General features: G+C 45.0%; 1 protein-coding gene across 5 annotated transcripts in view; it reads left to right on the top strand.

Annotated features, from left to right (window-relative positions):
• The window catches only part of APBA1 (amyloid beta precursor protein binding family A member 1), a 1040959-nt gene that overhangs the window by 560568 nt on the left and 462428 nt on the right, over positions 1-17963 (top strand). For 4 of the 5 annotated variants that reach the window (XM_069625788.1, XM_069625787.1, XM_069625784.1 and 1 more), the window contains one exon: positions 13645-14846. In XM_069625788.1, coding sequence (XP_069481889.1) covers positions 13692-14846 — 1155 coding nt within the window. In that variant the 5' untranslated portion in view covers positions 13645-13691. The remainder of the gene's footprint in view (positions 1-13644; positions 14847-17963) is intronic. The other variant, XM_069625786.1, reaches the window with a different exon arrangement.

The raw sequence follows: 17963 nt of genomic DNA, 5'->3' as shown, positions 1-17963 counted from the left end.
GGTTCTTGAGGGCCTTGGAGTGCCAGCAATCACTCCTCTAGCAAAGCAATTAAAAAGTAGTGGCAGCGGGCCCCTAGAAGCTGTTGGTCTTGTATCTGGCAAGTTTCCCCAAACCATTCCTCCAGGCTCTTGGAAGCTGTCCTGGCTGAGAGTCTCTCTACCTCTTTTGGCTGTGCACATCCTCCCTGCTACAGTGCCTGATTTATAGGCCTACTTGACAGTTTAGTCCTCTGAAATAAAACACCAGTCTCTTGATCATGCTCTGGTGCCTTTCTCAAACCCATGAAATGTCCCTCTTAAAGAGAAACACACCTGTTGCAGTTATCCAGATCATTTAGCCCTTCAATCTTTCAATCTTGCCCGATTGTGCAGTCTACATGTCTGCCTTAGACATGACCTAGTGTAGATAGTAGTAAGTAAGAAACAAAAGGAAGGTGGTGGCTTGTGCACTCCTAGGTTTAGAAGACACCATGGCTTCCAAGCAACCCAAACATCCTGGCCACAGCACAAGTGGGCGACCAGATCTGACTCTGATGGAGCATATCATGAGAATCTGAGTTGTCAGAAGAGGCACATCTTCACAGCACGTGGATTCTGTTCTACCTAAAGGGAAGGGATCGTCCCCAAAACACATATACTCTCTTGGGCACTCTGTGTTGGCACTGCCCCTTCAGGCATAGAGCTGCACACCATGTTGCTGCAGAATTGCCCTACTGGACTTCTACCAATGGTCTCTTGGCTTGATGACCGCCTGCCCACCACGTTCCTGCACAATCAGGGAGTGAGATGGACAAACAAAGGAAGATAGCTCTGTGGGGTGGGAACCTGCTATAGAGATCTGTAAACGGACTGCCACAAATAAGAGTCTCAATGGGACACAGAAAGGCTTTCTTCCTGCAGACATCAATAACCTGAGAACCAAGAAGTAAGGTAATAATGGCTCATATTATTCAAGGACCAAGAGACTATAGTTTGTGGTCTGTGATATGGAAACGGTTCTTCATTGTCATGAATATTACTGCAATGCATTTTTAGAGTTGCAGCCTTTCTGCCAGTGATGACCTGATGGTCTGGGGCTAGCAGTAACCTAGACGTCATTAGACCAGTAGGTATTAGCTACCACTAATCTGAATTTCTGGTTTGTAGACACCTTGAGCTCTTTCAAAACCCATAGATCTGGGGCAGAACATGTCAGCTATGTACATGTGAACATCCTAACACTTAAGGCATGGTTAAGTCATTTCTCCAAATCCCTCCCCAGACAAAGGAGATTTTAGCATACAGTAACAGCTGCAACATTCATCCTCAAAAAGCGAGGGGCGTTCACACGTTTATACTTGGCACTATGTCAATCTAGCTGGTTAGAGTTCGTCTGCGGACAGTTGAAAATGTTGAAAAGGCAACAGAATGGAATTGTGATAATGTATTCATTATATCAGGGTGATGAAAGGGAAACCGTCTGTGGAGACGTTTTCTTCCCTTTTTTCTTTAACTTTTGGAAATACTGTAAGTAATGGCAAAATGCAAATGCAGTTGGTTTAAAAAAATTAAAAAAAGATTGTGGTTGAAGGCCAAGATGCCTGTCAATAACAAGGTGGTGTGGTCTCCATGTTGTCAGATTGAATTTCTGGCAATGAGAGATTCCTAGGTGTGAACCCTTCACTGATGAATGCGTCTCCAGGACACCTCCAAGCAGACCCCCAAAGCCCCCACACCAGAATATAGTGGCATTGGTTGCCACATTTTGTGTCAAGAAAAAGGAACTATTGTTGCACACATTTGTATATTTTGTGGTATTTGTGCTTAAACAAAAAAGTCATAGATCGCTAGGAAATTTCTGAATTTCCTTTCTAATGTCCTTCTTGTGCCTAAGGATTGAAAACAATCCAATTTATATGGGTTTGCATAATATAAGTGCGGTTCTCTGGGTCTGGAGATTAGAAATTGACATGGATTTGTCAATCAGACTAATTATTATAAGTGTCAGTTCGGTAAAATACTACATTTAGGGCATTCTTAGTGGCATTTCAGAAACTTTATGGCACATTTAGAAATGACATATTTGCATTTTCTTTGTTGCACACGCAAAATAGCTATAAACTGGATGGTCTGTCCAAGATATTTCCATTTACTCCCCACTAGAATCTGGTCAGAATGTCCCTCCAACTCACCTCATTGTAAAAAGCTCACTGCTTCCTGTCAAATCTAATTTCTTATCTAATGCACGTTCTTTTGTGATCAAAAGAGCACTGTTCCTCCTGTATAAATAAATAACGATGTACAGGAATCAGTTGTCCATGTAAGATGCTTTCCTTTATCAGAGGTTTGACAGTTTTACGGAATATGATGATGAAGGAAGCAAGATCGAGTTTAAACAAGTTATTAAAGTTAAGTAAAGTCAGGTGGCCCTGAGCTCTAACTTTGATCTTCAGTGTTGCTACGGTGTTGCCACGGTACTTTACTCCAGTGCTTTTCTCAGTCTGTAGATGTCACAAATCCCAGCAATAAGTGTCCCTTGTCACGATTCCTTTTTTATTGGAACATGTTTTATTCTCTTTCTACAATCAGAAAATGTGGAATTCAGTCTCCAAACACCCAGAGAAGTCTTCCTTCTATTCTTCTCCTTTGTTCTTTTCACTCTTTCCAGCTCTAGCTAATCAACAAGCTTAGAATTTGTTAGGGTTTATATCTGAAATAAACATGCCCCTCTTACCAAGACCCTCAAGAATTTAGAAAGACATGTATGGTGGGAAACAAAGAGAAGAGACATAAAGGACTACTGGCAGGGATGCAGTGTGTGTGCTCATTCTAAGTCTCCTAGAATGTCTCTAGTGGGCCTTCTGATGCCTTTGCCACTTCCAGAATATCCTTGGCATATGTGGTCAATGGATTTTATAACAGATTTACCACAAACAGAAGGATGTACTGTCATATGGACAGTCATAGATCCCTTCTCCAGGTTAGGCCATCTCATAGCCTTACCTCATGTTTCTTCAGCCTCTCACCTCACAAAGGATTTCATCAGGCACATTTACAAACATCATGGACTCCCTCACAATATAGTAACAGATCGCAGATCGCCTTTCTGTATTCTGGAAAGCAATAGCCTAAGCATTGAATTTGTCCCTATGATTTACGTCAGCCTATCATCCCCAAGGGGACGGGCAGACTGAACGAGTCAATCAAACCTTAGGCCAGTACTTACGATGGTACCCTTTGGAACATGAAGGGAACTGGGCATCTTCTTGCCATTGGCTGAATTAATGCTTTCCACAACTTGCTACAAGACACACCATTTCATGTATCATATGGGCTACACCCCGTCTCGCTTCCTTTAATCACTATGGATCCCACACCTATTCCAGCTGCTCAAGGCATGGTCCATCTATTAAAAGAACGACATAAACATGCACTGCAACATTTAACAAGTGCTCAAGATGAGGGGAATAAGAATGCAGACAAGAAAAGAATATTGAGTTCTAACTATGTGAAGAATGATGTGGTCTGGTTGTCTACCAAACATATTTTCATACAAGCGTCTCCACATAAACTGAAGCCCCGCTATATTGGGCCTTTCCTGATTAAGAAAACGATTAATCCTATGGTCATGCAGCTATCACTTCCAAGTGCTTACAAGATACATGTCTCACTGCTTAAACCAGTGGGTCATTCCCAATCCTTTCTTGACCAGAAATATAACGAGACCCCTGCAGTAGGATTAGAAGAATATGAGGTCTCTAAACTATTGGATACCAGAAGATACTGAAAGAGAGTACAGTGTCTTGTGGACTGTAAAGGCTATAGCTTGAAGATGGGTCCTTGGTGCAGCCAAAGACATCCATGCTCCAAAGCTTGTTCAACAGTTTCATAAGAGTCACCTGGGTAAACCTGGATTGTATACTGTAACTTCTCAAAATGGGGGCCCTAGACGGGGATGTACTGTTAGGGTTTCTATCCAAAATAAATATGCCCCTGGCAGACTATGGCAGACCCATTGGACTCCCCATTACACGGCAGCAGTCGCAAGATTATCCCATGGGTTATCGGCTCCGAAAGAGCGGCATGCCACCTCCTAGATGGCCACCGTTTTTGGTCAAATTCCCAGCCCAACATGGCAGCTGACATCACGCTTGGAGCACTGCCATTGACTGAGTGCCATCCCTGTGAAAAGAAAGGAAGCCGCACTCCGCTGAATCTTGCAAATGCAGAAATGTTGATGCCAGACCCTTGGGATATTACGTATTTAGCTTGTTTATTTGGTTTGTCAAGGACCCAATCCTCCCTGTGCATTGTGTCCCTCCTGTTGCCTTCCAACATCCCCCTAAGAGGCTGATGTTATCCTATGCCCTGTTCTCCATTACAGCCTTAAAGAACAGTCTGCGTACCATGGTGGTTTGAACTTCAAGACAGGAGTTTCAATGTAATCACACTATTAGAAACTGGGAACAGGGTAGGCCAAAACATGCCTCTCCTTTCAATTACTAATTACACTTTTGTCCTCATTGCAGCTCCAGCATGAGGTGCGAGAGTACTCTAAACGAAGCACAGTTGTACGTCACTTCTACTTGGGCACCATAGCCTCCTCCCTGTCAAATTCGCAGTTATACGTCACTTCTACTTGGGCACCATAGCCTCCTCCCTGTCAAAATTATATTGGGGAGTAGTCTTGGGTTCCCATGGGGAAGACCCCAGGAGGTTGTTGCTTCTCATCAAGACCTATGGATATTACCGATTTAGAGGCTCCAACCGCCATTAAAAGGATGCATTCCAAGCTTCTCTTTCTGATGTGTGCACAGTAGGCACTGGTCAAGTAGACATGGTTAAAGTCCATCATCACAGGAAGCCCTATGTGATGCTTCCCGCCCTCCCTACCCCCCGCCTATTCTAAAATAGCAATAGATTCCTTGCCATCAGGCTCTATTGTGTGCTTGTGACTTTCTGCCCTCATTACTGGCCCTCGCCTTCGCTCGGGCCACTAACTTGGGCTATGGTCACCTAAAGCAATGGAACCCTCTGTTCAGTGCTCTAACACTCCAATATTGACTGCAATTCCCAGTAGGCTATGTTTTTCATGTTTTATCACTAGTGTTTGGGTTGATAGCTTCAACTCCAAACATGTAAGGAATTTTCTTGCAGTGTCTGTACCAATAGTGGTTGAGAACTTAGACTGCAGTGCCCAATGTGCTCTCATGTTTGTTTCAGTGCCCTTCTCACTGGGTTCTGTAAGCTTGGACTTGAACTCCTAACACAAAACCAGCCTCCTTTCAATATCTTTAAGCTTTGGGACCTGCGGCAGGTGGTATTCACAGTGACTAGGTGCTCGGAAGCCTGACTTAATGGCCATGAGTGAAGCGAGAGCCATTAATGAGTGCTCAGGGCACCCAATCACTGTGAATCCCACACTTGAAATGCTAAGGCTCTTAGCACCTGTTGTAGGGGGCCAAGGGCTTAACAAATCGCTTGCATTCTTTTTTCTAAAAAGCAATCAAAATGGTGCATAGTGCGTGTTGCCATAGAGATGTGGAACCGCGCATTGTTTCAGACGTGAAGGTGAGAGCCAGCGCAAATGCATTGGGGAAGAAGGAATAGCTGCGCACAGTAGCGGGTGTAGGGGCAGTGGAAAGCGCAGGCCACAGTGGACCAGAAAGAAGACTGGTCCAAAGAAATTACATGTGAGAAGTTGGCAGGGGTGAGAGGAGAAAGGGAACAGGTGAATGAGTGTGGTGATGTGAGCGGGCGACAGAGGGAAAAGTAGCCAACCCACCAAGACATGATTGGAAAGAGGTGAGCGGGCGTGTAGCGTGGCACAGGCCAAGGGAGAAGAGTAGTAAGCCAGAGGGCGCAGCAATAACTAGAAAGAATATAGAATGCTCAGGTTTTCTGAGCCAGTCAGGAAGGACGAATTCCAAGTGAAAACTAGGTAATAGAGCATGGAACGAACTTGCAATCCTCCATCCTGACTGGCTGAGCCAATCAGAATATTCAGGCCAGGGTGCTAATTGTCTATAGGACCTGGGAAACCCGACTTAAATTCTGAGAATGCTCTAATGTGACTTCAAGTGCTTTCCCACTGGGCCCTGGGAGTGAAGACCTAAACTTCCAAAAGGCAGTAAAGCTTCTTTCAGTCTCTGTCAATAAGGGCTGGAAACTTGGAATTCAATTCCCAGCAAATACTGGGTTCTTATTAGTCTCTTTCTTACTGCATAATGTGAGCTTGTGCTCTAACTCACAACATGCACTTTGTCTCCCTTCACTATTTTATCACTCATAGTTGGGAACTAAGACTTTGATTCCCAGTGTAAACTTGTGGGGTTTACAGTGTCTTTCTTATTGGACACTGGGTGATTGATGATCCCAACATGAAATTAAACTCATTGAAATTCGTTCTCAATAGTGGCTGAGAAGCTGGACTTCAGTTCACAGCATGCAATGGTAATGGCTTCCAACGCTTTCTGTCTGTGCTCCAAGATCGTTCACTCTTGGTTCCTGCCATCAGCATATTTAGTACATCTTATTCTTAATATCCCTTTAGAATATCTTTTCCCTGTGCCCACCAGTAGCTTTGCTCCTTTATTTAACTCTTCTCTAGATGTATGCAACTCCCCCCACCCCCCAGTTTACAGTTTGTGCAATCTCTTCGTGCACAATCATGTTCCCTTTGTTTTAGACGGGAACCCTCCACCTCGGTCCTTTTTGTCTGTTTCTCTCCTGTCTGTTGATTACTTAGACCGCTTCCATCACTGAACTCTGGCCTTTGTGGCTTGGCTTCCCATTGCTGGTGGCGAGCTTTTGTCTGGCTCCCCTTCTCTGACAGCTGGGGTGTTTTCCCCCCTTTTCCTTCCAGTTCATAGATCATGGGATTGGCTCGTCTGAAGTTCACTTTTTCGCTCCAGATCATGGCACGGACTTCTCTTTCCATCTTGGTGTGCACAACACTTCTCATCCTTGCTGAACACAATTTTGGCTTTGGACATTCGGCTTCGTTCAACTGTGCCCTTACACCTAGACATGCACCAACATCTTCCTGTCTTCTTTGCTGAAAGCTTGTGTGAGACTTCCTCCTTGCTCACCGTTAATCCTCACTCTGATTTACTCTGCTTTTCCCTGGCCTGCGGTGCTGCGGGCCACATTTCATGATCACTGTAAGAATTTTCCTTAGGCACTGGTGATTAAGTGCTTGTGGAAGGCACTTAAACACACAGGTCAGAGGCATTCTTTTCCCACTAATGGTCATTCCATAGGCTACCTATAGGTTGAATCTCAACCACCTGTGCAGGATGATCGATTCCCCTTGCTGGCTAGACAACCCATTGGTTTGCAGATCCCCTGACCTTAACCAAAAACTGGTTGTTGCGTCTAATTCTGGCTGGTAACCACCTGTCCCAGAGGCATGGTCTGCTACATAAAGTTGTTATGGATATCTTTGTGGTTATGCATGCGTTGAGCAATCACCTCATCATAACAGAACAAGAACAAATAGCTTTGTATTTGCTATTATATATTAGTACCCAGCGAGGGACAATCAGATTGTAACAATCAATCTAATTGGCCCTCGCCAGGCCGTTTACCAGGCCCACTAAGGCTCACCTGCATAATTCCACGGGCAGCTTCATCCTTCCCTTTCAACGACTGGCCGCCATGGAAAGGGAAAAGGGACTACGTGTAGTCCTTTACACCGATCCATGGTGGACATGTTTTTTTGTTTACTTTTTTTCCCTATCGTTTTAATGGGCGCCATAGAAAGGGAGAAGGGACTACATGTAGTCTCTTCTCACCAATCCATGGCGGCCACACGCAGTTTGTCAACTCGAGTAAAATTACTATTAGTACCTGGGTACAAACATGCCAGGGTACTAGACGCAATAGAACCCTTGGATGCGGGCATTGCCGATCGGGAATGCCCCTGGGCCTACGTTAAAGCCCTTGCTTCACTCAGGCTTCTAACTATGGCTTCTAACTATCGCCCCGCGGTCATTACCCTACCGGTAATGCCTCCCCTCCTCGGGTTCTGTTGCTTTATTGGAAAGTCAACCCCCTGCCCTGTCTGCTGCTGTTCTTCCTTCTACTTACCTCTTGGTAGTGATAGCCATAATGGTTCCCGTAATTGTTATATAAATCTGAATACGAATTGCATAACTGCTTCAGAGGACAGATTTTGTTCGACTATTGAAGTAGTGGTACCTGCTGCACCCATTTTCGTTCCATGCCCAGGGAGTTTGGCATTGTTCTAGTCATACTGCCCATACAACTGTATGATCGAATGCCAATGAGTAAAATGAAAGACTACCTGGAAAGATACTTTTTAGCTGCTATTACTTTAGCCTGAACAATGAATGTGTTGCAATCAATCAGCATTGAAGGAATATTATGGTATGTTACATGGTCTTGTGATGCTGCTGGTTGTGTGGCTTCTGTAATGATACACTTGAGTGCATACCTTGCCAGTTTATCGTCTACTTGTTCATTAACTGTGGGTTCTCTCCTCATAGCTGAAAGGGGGACATGGCGTGGTTCTTGCAATCATCCCCCATGTGTTTGACCAGTTAGGGAGCATGTACAGTGTCTCTGGGGTGTGTGTGTAAGGGTGTCAAAGTGAGATATACTTATAGTGGGTGCTGTGTGTGCATGTTGTGTTTGGCATGATTGTGTTTGCTTTCTCTGATACTGTGATGTATTTGGATAGGCTACCAGAGTGGGAAAAATCTGATATGTGCTGGGCAAAGGCCCAGGGTCCCCCGTCTTTTGGCCTTCCCAGGTACCATTGTAAGTTGATGGCATGTGTGCACTATCAGTATGCTCTGTGTGTTACTGTTTGAGTGTCTGTATTGCATCTGCTAAAAGCGCTTCATTCTTTTGAGGAGCAAAGAGGTCTTTCTGCTTTATGAGCGGGAATTGTATACTCTGAAGGCATTTGGAGTGTAAGGATCATGACTCCTGTTGGGAAGGAGACGATCTTCCTGCACCCCCAAGCGGTTTAGAATAAGGCAAAGCCTGCAAGATATAATATAGGAGACCAGGGGGAAGGGGTTCCTTTAGAGGTTTCTACACAATCACATTATTGCATGCGTTATAGATGGAGGGCACATGCGGGAACAAACACCATCTTGGATATTAGCAGCCATATTGAAACGTAAGGCCTAAAACTCAACCCAGCAGCCAGCATTTCAGACGTAGGCCGCGAACATGAGGAGAGGAATATGTTGTGTGCCGGGCACTGATGAGAAAGGCCAGAGCTACAGAGATCCACAAACCCTTCCTTGTCCTAAAATGTTGCCAACTTTCATGCTCTGCAAAGGAATGTGCACTGCAAGGCCACGTGAAGAGGGCTGAGCGTCTTTGTACGATACCACGAGAAGGATGGCATGGGCCTCTGACCGCCACCAGTTCCAATTCTAAGTTATAGCACCCAAATGCCTTAGCTTTAGGACCTCTGAATTCCAGGATACCAGCCAGCCCCAGACCATATAACATATACCCCACTGATCGATCAAAAAGATCAGAAAGCAGGGCTTTCCTGCCTCCACTTCTAGGTCACATGATTTGTGCTGCGAGGTGCAGGGAGGGATGAAATTATAGCCCAGAACGAGGGTGGACGACCTTGGAGAGGTCCGGCCTGTCTGGGAGCGAGTGAAGTGTGTGAGTTAGTATGACCTCTGCTTTTCCCCCAGATCCCTGTCTGCTCGTACCAGGTGCACTGCTACATGGTGAGATGTGTAGTTTAGTTGGCAAATAATTGCCAATGACCCAGCTTGTGACCGATGACGAATGATGGGACCTGTCATCCCCTATGGAGCAGGCGGCATATGTATAGGGTCTCGCCGCCCAGCCGCGCAGGGTTCTACTGTATTTAATGGTGTCACTAATGACTCTATGTACCTTCAGAATGTGCTGCCCATGCAGATTTTGCCAGAATGTTCTGTGGCAGCAGAGTTCTTTGTTGGCACTTTCCATTTTTGTGTGGAAATAAACTTATCCTTGCAAGAGAGAGGTGTATTGGACCTTTTTCCCTAGTGGGTTGTATTTATTCTGGTGTGAGCATCTGAGGGGCTTTCCTAGACTCCATGTGGGGTTAGTGATCGATGTAGAGTTACTTATTTTGCAGACAAGGTTAGTTAGATGAGCTTCTCTGGTGGGCTTTTGTGTGTTATGTTGTCGTGTCCTTGACTGTTGAAGTGTTAATGAGTGGAGTGGCATAGCAATGTACTTATGGCCCTCCAGAAAGGTGGGTGGTCTTGTGTGGCTGATGTGGCTAAGAAAGCAATTCCAGGTTTCTGTTGCTTGGCCTACTATGTGTTGTTTTCTTAAAGGGTGATCCAGTGAGAAGGTGGGTTGATCCTAAACCTGGAGGTCTATTGTGGGCTAGGTTTTCATACTGTCATTCCAGTCCCCTGCCATTATAGGCTACAGAGAGGGCCCGCACCCGACGTTTCTCTCCACTGGAGGATCCAACGGTAGCTGTATTCTTGGGCATAGGCCTGGCGAAGATTTATCAGCCATTGGTCAGAACGTGAACAGTTGCTGCAGCATGCGTGTGGTTTCTCATGATAGTGGGGGTGTTGTTAGTGAGTGACCAGTCTCAAGTTGCACACCTCAACTTCGAAGGCATACGTCCATATAAGCCCTGCTTTGCAAACATTGGAAGCTTGCAGAAAATAGCTGAAAGAAGTTATTAGAAATCATTAAAAAAAAAAGAAAAACACAAATAGTGAAATTAAAGGAGAGCAGAACTTTAACCTGCTGCAAGGCCACCATTTCAAATGGGTGTTGAATGCTCTTCCATTTTTTTGTAACTTGATGGATGAGCGTCTTTCTGTCTGAACATGATTTTAGGAGTCACTCTTTTGAATGTGACCGAGTTCTTGAAAAAGTCTTTAGTATTACAAGCAGAGGTCATCGCCGGTTTTCCTCTACTATATATATATATAACTTTTCACCATCCTGTCAATCTCATCTGCTCTCTAACATAGTTTCCGGCATCCGACCATCCTCACTCTGCTTGAACGATTTGAAAACCCTGAAAATGTGTGCGCTCCAGAACTACGATGCCGATTGAAACCCCTGGGCTGGTTGCTGTAAAGACTGTTTCTAGAAATGTACTGTACTGCATACTGCTCTCGTTTGGCGCTCCCTCAGTCCGAGTTTGATCAATTTGTTTAGAATGCCTCCCTTTTTGGAAAACAAGTTCCACAGCAGGAAAAAATAGATTCCATATGAAAACATTTCTTTGAAAAAAAAATTTTTTTCCCCAATTTACTTAAATCTTTTGGTTTCCTAAATGTATCATATTTTGTATTAATTTACTTAAAATCGTGTACGCTTAATACAATATCCCTTTCATTTGGACCCGGGAACCCACACATGTCCCCTCCCTGTTTTTGCCCCCCCCCCACCTTCTCTCATAGTTTTATAATCCAGGGACTCGAGACCTCAGTGCCCCACTCCAGACTGCCTGGCCCATCCTCCCATGTTTTATTTATTTATTTTATTTGTAACGTGCCGGAACATCGCCCATAGGCATAGAAGTGCAGGGACAAGACAAAACAACAAAAAGCAGAAATTAAACATAAGATGTCAGCAGTCAAAAATGCATGAAAAGTCACTCAGAGAAGAGTCTGCAGTCTGTGTTTGAAGGAGGCTATAATGCTACATATTCTTAGATCCGGGGGCAGGGCATTCCAAAGCCGAGGAACTGCTACAGAAAAACAGTCATCAGCTACCTGCGATAGCTAGGCTATTGATGCTTGTAACAAGCCCTAGTTGTTTGATCGTAAAGTTCGCCTGGCAGGAAGCCAGGAAGCCATTCTAGCTGTTTTCCAGAGAGACAGGACTTCCCATAAAAAGACACACATAGGTAATGCATAAAGTCCGGAATAAAATCCGTTTTTGAATAGGAAGCCACTGAAGTGATCTTCTTGCCGAAGACACATTATCCGTTCTTCGAAGGCCTGTGACTCCTGGAACTGCATTATTCTGGACAGCTTGCAGGCGGTTAAGCTCTCCTTTGCCTACGCCCTGCTTCTGCTAGAGCAGTGGTCAAGACGAGAGCCTATGATGGCGCGAGCCAGTGTTGCACTTTCCGCTGCGTCCAAAAAAGGCCTGATTTGCACCAATACCTTAATGTAATAGGTTGAACATGACACAAGATTGCGATTTACACTTTCATTGAAAGTTCTTGACCAATTACCACACCCAAAGTTTTTACTTTAGGTAGCTTTGCCAGCTCACACTCAGCAACTTGAAAGGTGGAATAGGCAGAGCCCATTTTATGAAGCTTTGACATGTTGTCAATTCCCTTCTCTGCTCCCTGAACCTTCCTCACCCTTTCCCTTGTTCTAGTCAGTCACCCTGTGTCTCATCTTATTTTATTCTTTTATTTTGTTTAGCACACTAAGCCCAGTGGTATCAAAGCACTGGTTTCAGGCATACATGTAGTCAAAGTAAAACATAGTACTGCAAGGGTGCAACATTTAGGCATGGTGGCTTGAAAGAGACAGTGTCTAGTGCGTCAGGTCGACTCGATGGTTGGTGTTAGCGGTTCTCAGGAGATACAGTCTTGGGAAAGGAGGGGCCCTGGTTACCTCTTAAGAGAATAGCTTGGTCTTCAGGTGCTTGCGGAATGTCCAATGTGATTGTTCAGATCCCAGCGATAGTGGTAGCGTGTTCCAGTTTTTTGAAGCAATGACCTGGAAGCTTAGTCTCCCAGATCTCTGGCACCTGAATCTTGGGGTGATAAGACAGTGCATGTGGGTGGTGGGCCTTGCGGTGTGTGCTTTTTCCAATTTCTGCGAAGGGTACATTGGTGCCGAATTTTAGAGGCATTTATGCGTGAAGGCTAATGTTTTGAAGAATATGCGCTCTTAGATTAGATTGGCAGCTAATGTGCGCTCCTTCTCGCAGCTGAGATGTGTTCACGCTTGGGGATGTTCAGAGCAGCCCTAAGAGCATTTTTCTGGATCACATGTAGCTTGCAAAGGTTGCGACCGGAAGTGCCTGCAAATAGAGCATTGCAGTAGTCAAACCTTGAACCAATGAGGGCCCTGGCAATTGTGAGGTGGCTGTCAGTGGAAAGGAAGGATTTGCAAGCGTTAATTTGTTTGGTGGTGTAAGCTGCTGAGGATGTGATAACGTTGAACTGCCACCAACATGCAACTTCACTTTCTGCGTTCATCTACTGAGTTCCCTCTGCATGAACACAGCCTATAGTCTCCCTGGGCTGCCTGTTCATGTGTTCTCCTATTTTTATAAAGTCTTCTATTTTGTAGGGTGGGCACATTGTTTGGGGATGTCCTAATTTTGGTGTGGATTTCTGCATGCAGAATATTTAAAGATTGGCTTTGTTACTGCGAAACTATGATGTTAATGTACATCCTTAGCTGGAGCCCAAATGACAATTGAAAACATGTACACATGACACCCAGATAGAAACGTTACTGAGGCGATCTGGCGATCAGGGAATAAATATTCACATGTCTGCAAAAAATCAATCGAAAAGGAAAACCTACTTGTACTATGAAAACAGATTGATCATTGATCTACCTAAGCATGACTCTCATAACCTTTTCTCTGTGGTACTAATTGCATTTGTTTTTGGTGTTGTATCAGTGTGCACCTTCTTCTAACTCTTGTTTTATCCCCTTGCTTCAGCAGGCATTATGTCACTAGAGTAGACCTACAACATTCCAGAACGCACCATGAACCACGTGGAGATAGCACAAGAGGTGGAGGTGAGCGATGACCCAGGAAATGGGCAGGTGAATGAGTCTGTGGAGGCCGACCTGGAGCATTCTGAAGTGGAGGAAGAGCAGCCGCAATATGCTTCCCCTTACTCGAGGCAGGGTGGCAGGGACCAGGATGGTCAGCCCGGGCTGGAGGAAGAGGGGACGCTAGCCAGGTCTGCCAGCACAGAGAGTGGTTTTCACAATCATACAGACACAGCAGAGGGAGATGTTATTGCTACAGCAGAAGATGGGTTTGATGCGGACAGGGTCCAGGATAATGAGGATGAAAGCACATATGGGGTCCAGTACAGACCAGAGTCTGAGGAGTACACTGAAAATGCAGAAGCGGAGCATGCTGAGGCCATACAAAACCGAACTCTACCCAACCACTTACACTTTCATGGCATAGAACATGAGGAAGTCATAAACGCTGCCTATTCGGGCTATGTGTACACCCATAGACTCTTTCACCGGGGAGAGGATGAACAGTACGCAGAGCCCTATGCAGACTATGGGCTGCAGGAACATGTATATGAGGAGATAGGCGATACACCCGAATTGGATGTTCGAGAAGATCTGCAACTCTACGAGCAGGAGCGTGAGGAAGCTGATAACTACCGCAAGGAAGCTCTGGGGGCCCGCCTCCACCATTACGATGAGCGATCTGATGGTGAATCAGACAGCCCAGAGAAGGAGGCAGAGTTTGCCCCATACCCCAGGATGGATAGCTACGAACAGGAGGAGGACATTGACCAGATTGTGGCTGAAGTCAAACAGAGTATGAGCTCCCAGAGCCTGGACAAAGTTGCTGAGGACATGCCAGAAGATGAACAAAACATGAATCATTCTGATGCCGTCACTGAAGATGGACTGGAGATCAATGGGAAGCTCCCTGCGGGCTTGAGGCCCACTGGCATTGCGCTGGAGCCAGTGCAGAGGTACAGCAAGGAGAAAAGAGATGCCATCTCACTGGCCATAAAGGACATTAAAGAGGCCATTGAGGAAGTAAAAACAAGGACCATTCGTTCTCCATACACCCCAGACGAACCAAAGGAACCCATCTGGGTGATGAGGCAAGACATCAGCCCGACTATTGACTGTGATGACCAAAGGGCTCTAGATGGGGATGTAAGTATGTGCAGCCATGGTGGCTTTTTGATACATGCTTTTGTGTTAATGGAAAGGGAATGTATTTCCTCTGTTCTGCGCATATACAGAGAATATGTTAAATAATGTGAAAAGGGGGAATTTTAATATTCGTGTGGAAAGCGAGAAAGGTTCCACTATGTTTATGCAGCTTGTTAAATACTTTATTCAAAACGTATTTTTTAAATTAATGTTTAAAGCAAAAGCACTGAGCCTCTGTCTTAGTATCTCTGCCGCTGTGTGGGAGCACATTGGAATGGCTGTGTTGCACCTTCTTGCTGGTTCTAACAGCCTGACTGTGTATAGTTAGCTATATCTCGCATTTAGAATGATTGTGTCTAGTTAGCCATATCCCACATTTGGCCCCATGGTATTTGGTTAGCCGTATCACACACTTAGCCTGGCTATGTTAGGTTAGCCATGTCTCACATTTAGACTGATTGTGTTTGGTTGGCCACCTCTCGCATTTAGACTGATTGTGTTTCGGTAGCAATATCTCACATTCAGCCTGATTGCTTTGTAAACCATTAGTTTTAAGTGTTACTGCAGTTGCTGCTGTTCCCCCATTCTGGGCCAGTCCCGCTCTGTCCAGGTGTCCCGGGACTGAGTGTGACTACATTTAGGTGAATTGTCCTACTTTGCCATATCTCAAACTTAGGTGAATTGTGCTACTGCCCTACTTGAATTTAGACCATCTGTGTTAGGCAGCCATATCTCACATTTGGGCAAAGGGTAGTAGATAGCCTTATCTCATACTCGAGTGGACCATATCTTGCACTTGGGGAACTGTGCTAGTTACTGGTAACTCGCACTTGTGCGAACTGTGTTTTAGCCCTACTTGAATTTGGAAAAGCTATGTTAGTTAGCCATATTTCACACTCAGGAAAAATGCAGGAAATTAACTTTCAACAATTATAGAAAGGTAGGCAATCCAACCAGGAACCTCATCAACCGTAAGTAAGACAGAACCCAGGGCAGAAACTAGGACCCCTTCCAAGTCCTTGCCCATCATCTACCATCTCTCCACACAGCTACCTGAGCCAACTCATCAAGGCCGCACAGAGCGTGAGACCAACCAACGCCAACCACTCACCCACTCTCAGCACCCTCCACTTTACCCACGGAAAGAAAACTCAGGAGAAAACCACCATTGAAAGGAACCCAACCCAAAACCAACAAGGCAGACGCGAAAAGACAGCCAGAAACACAGAATAATTAACACAGGAGGGCTTTTGCCCCTTTAACTCCAAATAAACCCAGATCACAGGAGGCCACTCGCAACTGTGAAGGCACCTGAAAAATACCGGAAGACCAGACCATGCCACGTTAGAGAATCAGCCGACGCGAGAGAAAGCAACACGAAAGGATGTCCAAAAGGTAACTAAAACAGACCCCTACCGAACCCCAGAACAACATCAGAACGCATAGCCACGACCATCACAGGAATAAGAGCCAACTCGAAAACAAGACCAAAATCACTCTAATACCTCACAACAACCAGATTAACAGAACAGATGCCCAAATATGACGGCAGGATACCAGGACCCATAGGAAAAGGGCAGACACAACGAGAGGAATGAGAAGCTGCACCCCCACTCCATACATCACCAAACCCTGAGAGAACCGCCAACATCATCCTCAATCGGAAGAGGAGCCTGAAATGGTCATGAACCCAATTAGAAACCTAACCGACCTGTTCAACGATGAAACAAGAATAACTGAACACCTTCAACAACCAAAAGACGATAAGGAGAACCACCAGCAAAACCACCTAAAGATGGAAACCAGAACAGATCAATTGACTACAAAGAGAAAACTGCACTGCAACCTAACCAACGTCAGATCTATGCCCAAACATGCAACCGAGATCTACGACCTACTTTGCTATGGGGGAATGGACATCCTATTGATCACATAGACCTGGCTAGCTGAAAACTACAAAGTCATACTACACAGCTGCCTACCTTCTAACTTCAAAAAATTAAAAAGGGGGAGGACTTGCAGTAGCCTACAAAGAGCACCTACATATTCAAACAGTGGAGCCTTTAAACATCCAAAACTGCAAATCAGTCATCCTCTACCTTACCAGGGGCCCACAATCAAACCTTACATTCATACTTATCTACAGGCCTCCAACCTAGGACCTCGCCTTTGCAGACACCTTCATAGAAGCAGTCACTAATCTAGCCATCAAACATGATCATATAATCATTCTCAAAGACTTCAAAATATGGTTGGAAGAAGAGACCCCAACTCGCAGAAAACCTTAATCAAACAGCTTGAAGCCATGAACCTTTGACAGATGGTGAAAGGAGCGACACATACAGCAGGACATACCATGGATTCAATCTTCGCCAAAAAAAGACCTGATCACGACAGCACCGCCCATCCAAATACTATGGTACTATGGAGTGACCACCTCATCATCTTTTTTGTGATCCACATTTCATCAAACCCATCTGAAAATCTGCTAAATACCCACCAATTAGAAAAAGAAACTGGAAAACCATCAAGAACGGTAACCTAGACGAACTAATAGAAACCGCGAAGCCAGTGGCCATATCATTGGCTGCAACACACATAGACGGAAAAGCAAACCTGATCCAGAAATAGATTGCAGAAACAATAGATGCCATCTCTCCAGAAAAGCGCCTCATTCCATCATGAAAGAAAGCGGTGGCTAGATGGTTCACATCCCACCTAAAAGCAATGGCAAGAACTAACCAAAAACTAGAACATGATTGGAGGAAAAATGATGACCAAGAAAAAAGAGTAAAATACCAACAACAAATTCAATCATGCAAAGTGGAAATCCTCAATACAAAAAAGAAGCACTATGGCGACAGGATCATGCAAGCCACCAACACCCAAAGAGAGTTATTCAAAATTGCAAATGAGATGAGAAACCCACCCGGAAGCAACAACTCACCAGTACCTTCCAAAAAACTATGTGACGATCTCACAGATCACTTCAAGAACAAAATCACCAACATACACTGAGTCATGCATAGCAGACCAAACAATCAAACAATGCACCAGCTACCACCAGCCCCTGGACCACAAAATGTGCTACTTCCGACAGATGTCAAGGGATGAACT

Source organism: Ambystoma mexicanum, chromosome 6p (assembly GCF_040938575.1).
Source record: "Ambystoma mexicanum isolate Mex_15411 chromosome 6p, UKY_AmexF1_1, whole genome shotgun sequence".
Lineage (NCBI taxonomy): Eukaryota > Metazoa > Chordata > Amphibia > Caudata > Ambystomatidae > Ambystoma > Ambystoma mexicanum.
Note: the sequence above shows the minus strand (reverse complement) of the source record. Positions and strands in the feature narration are given on the sequence as shown.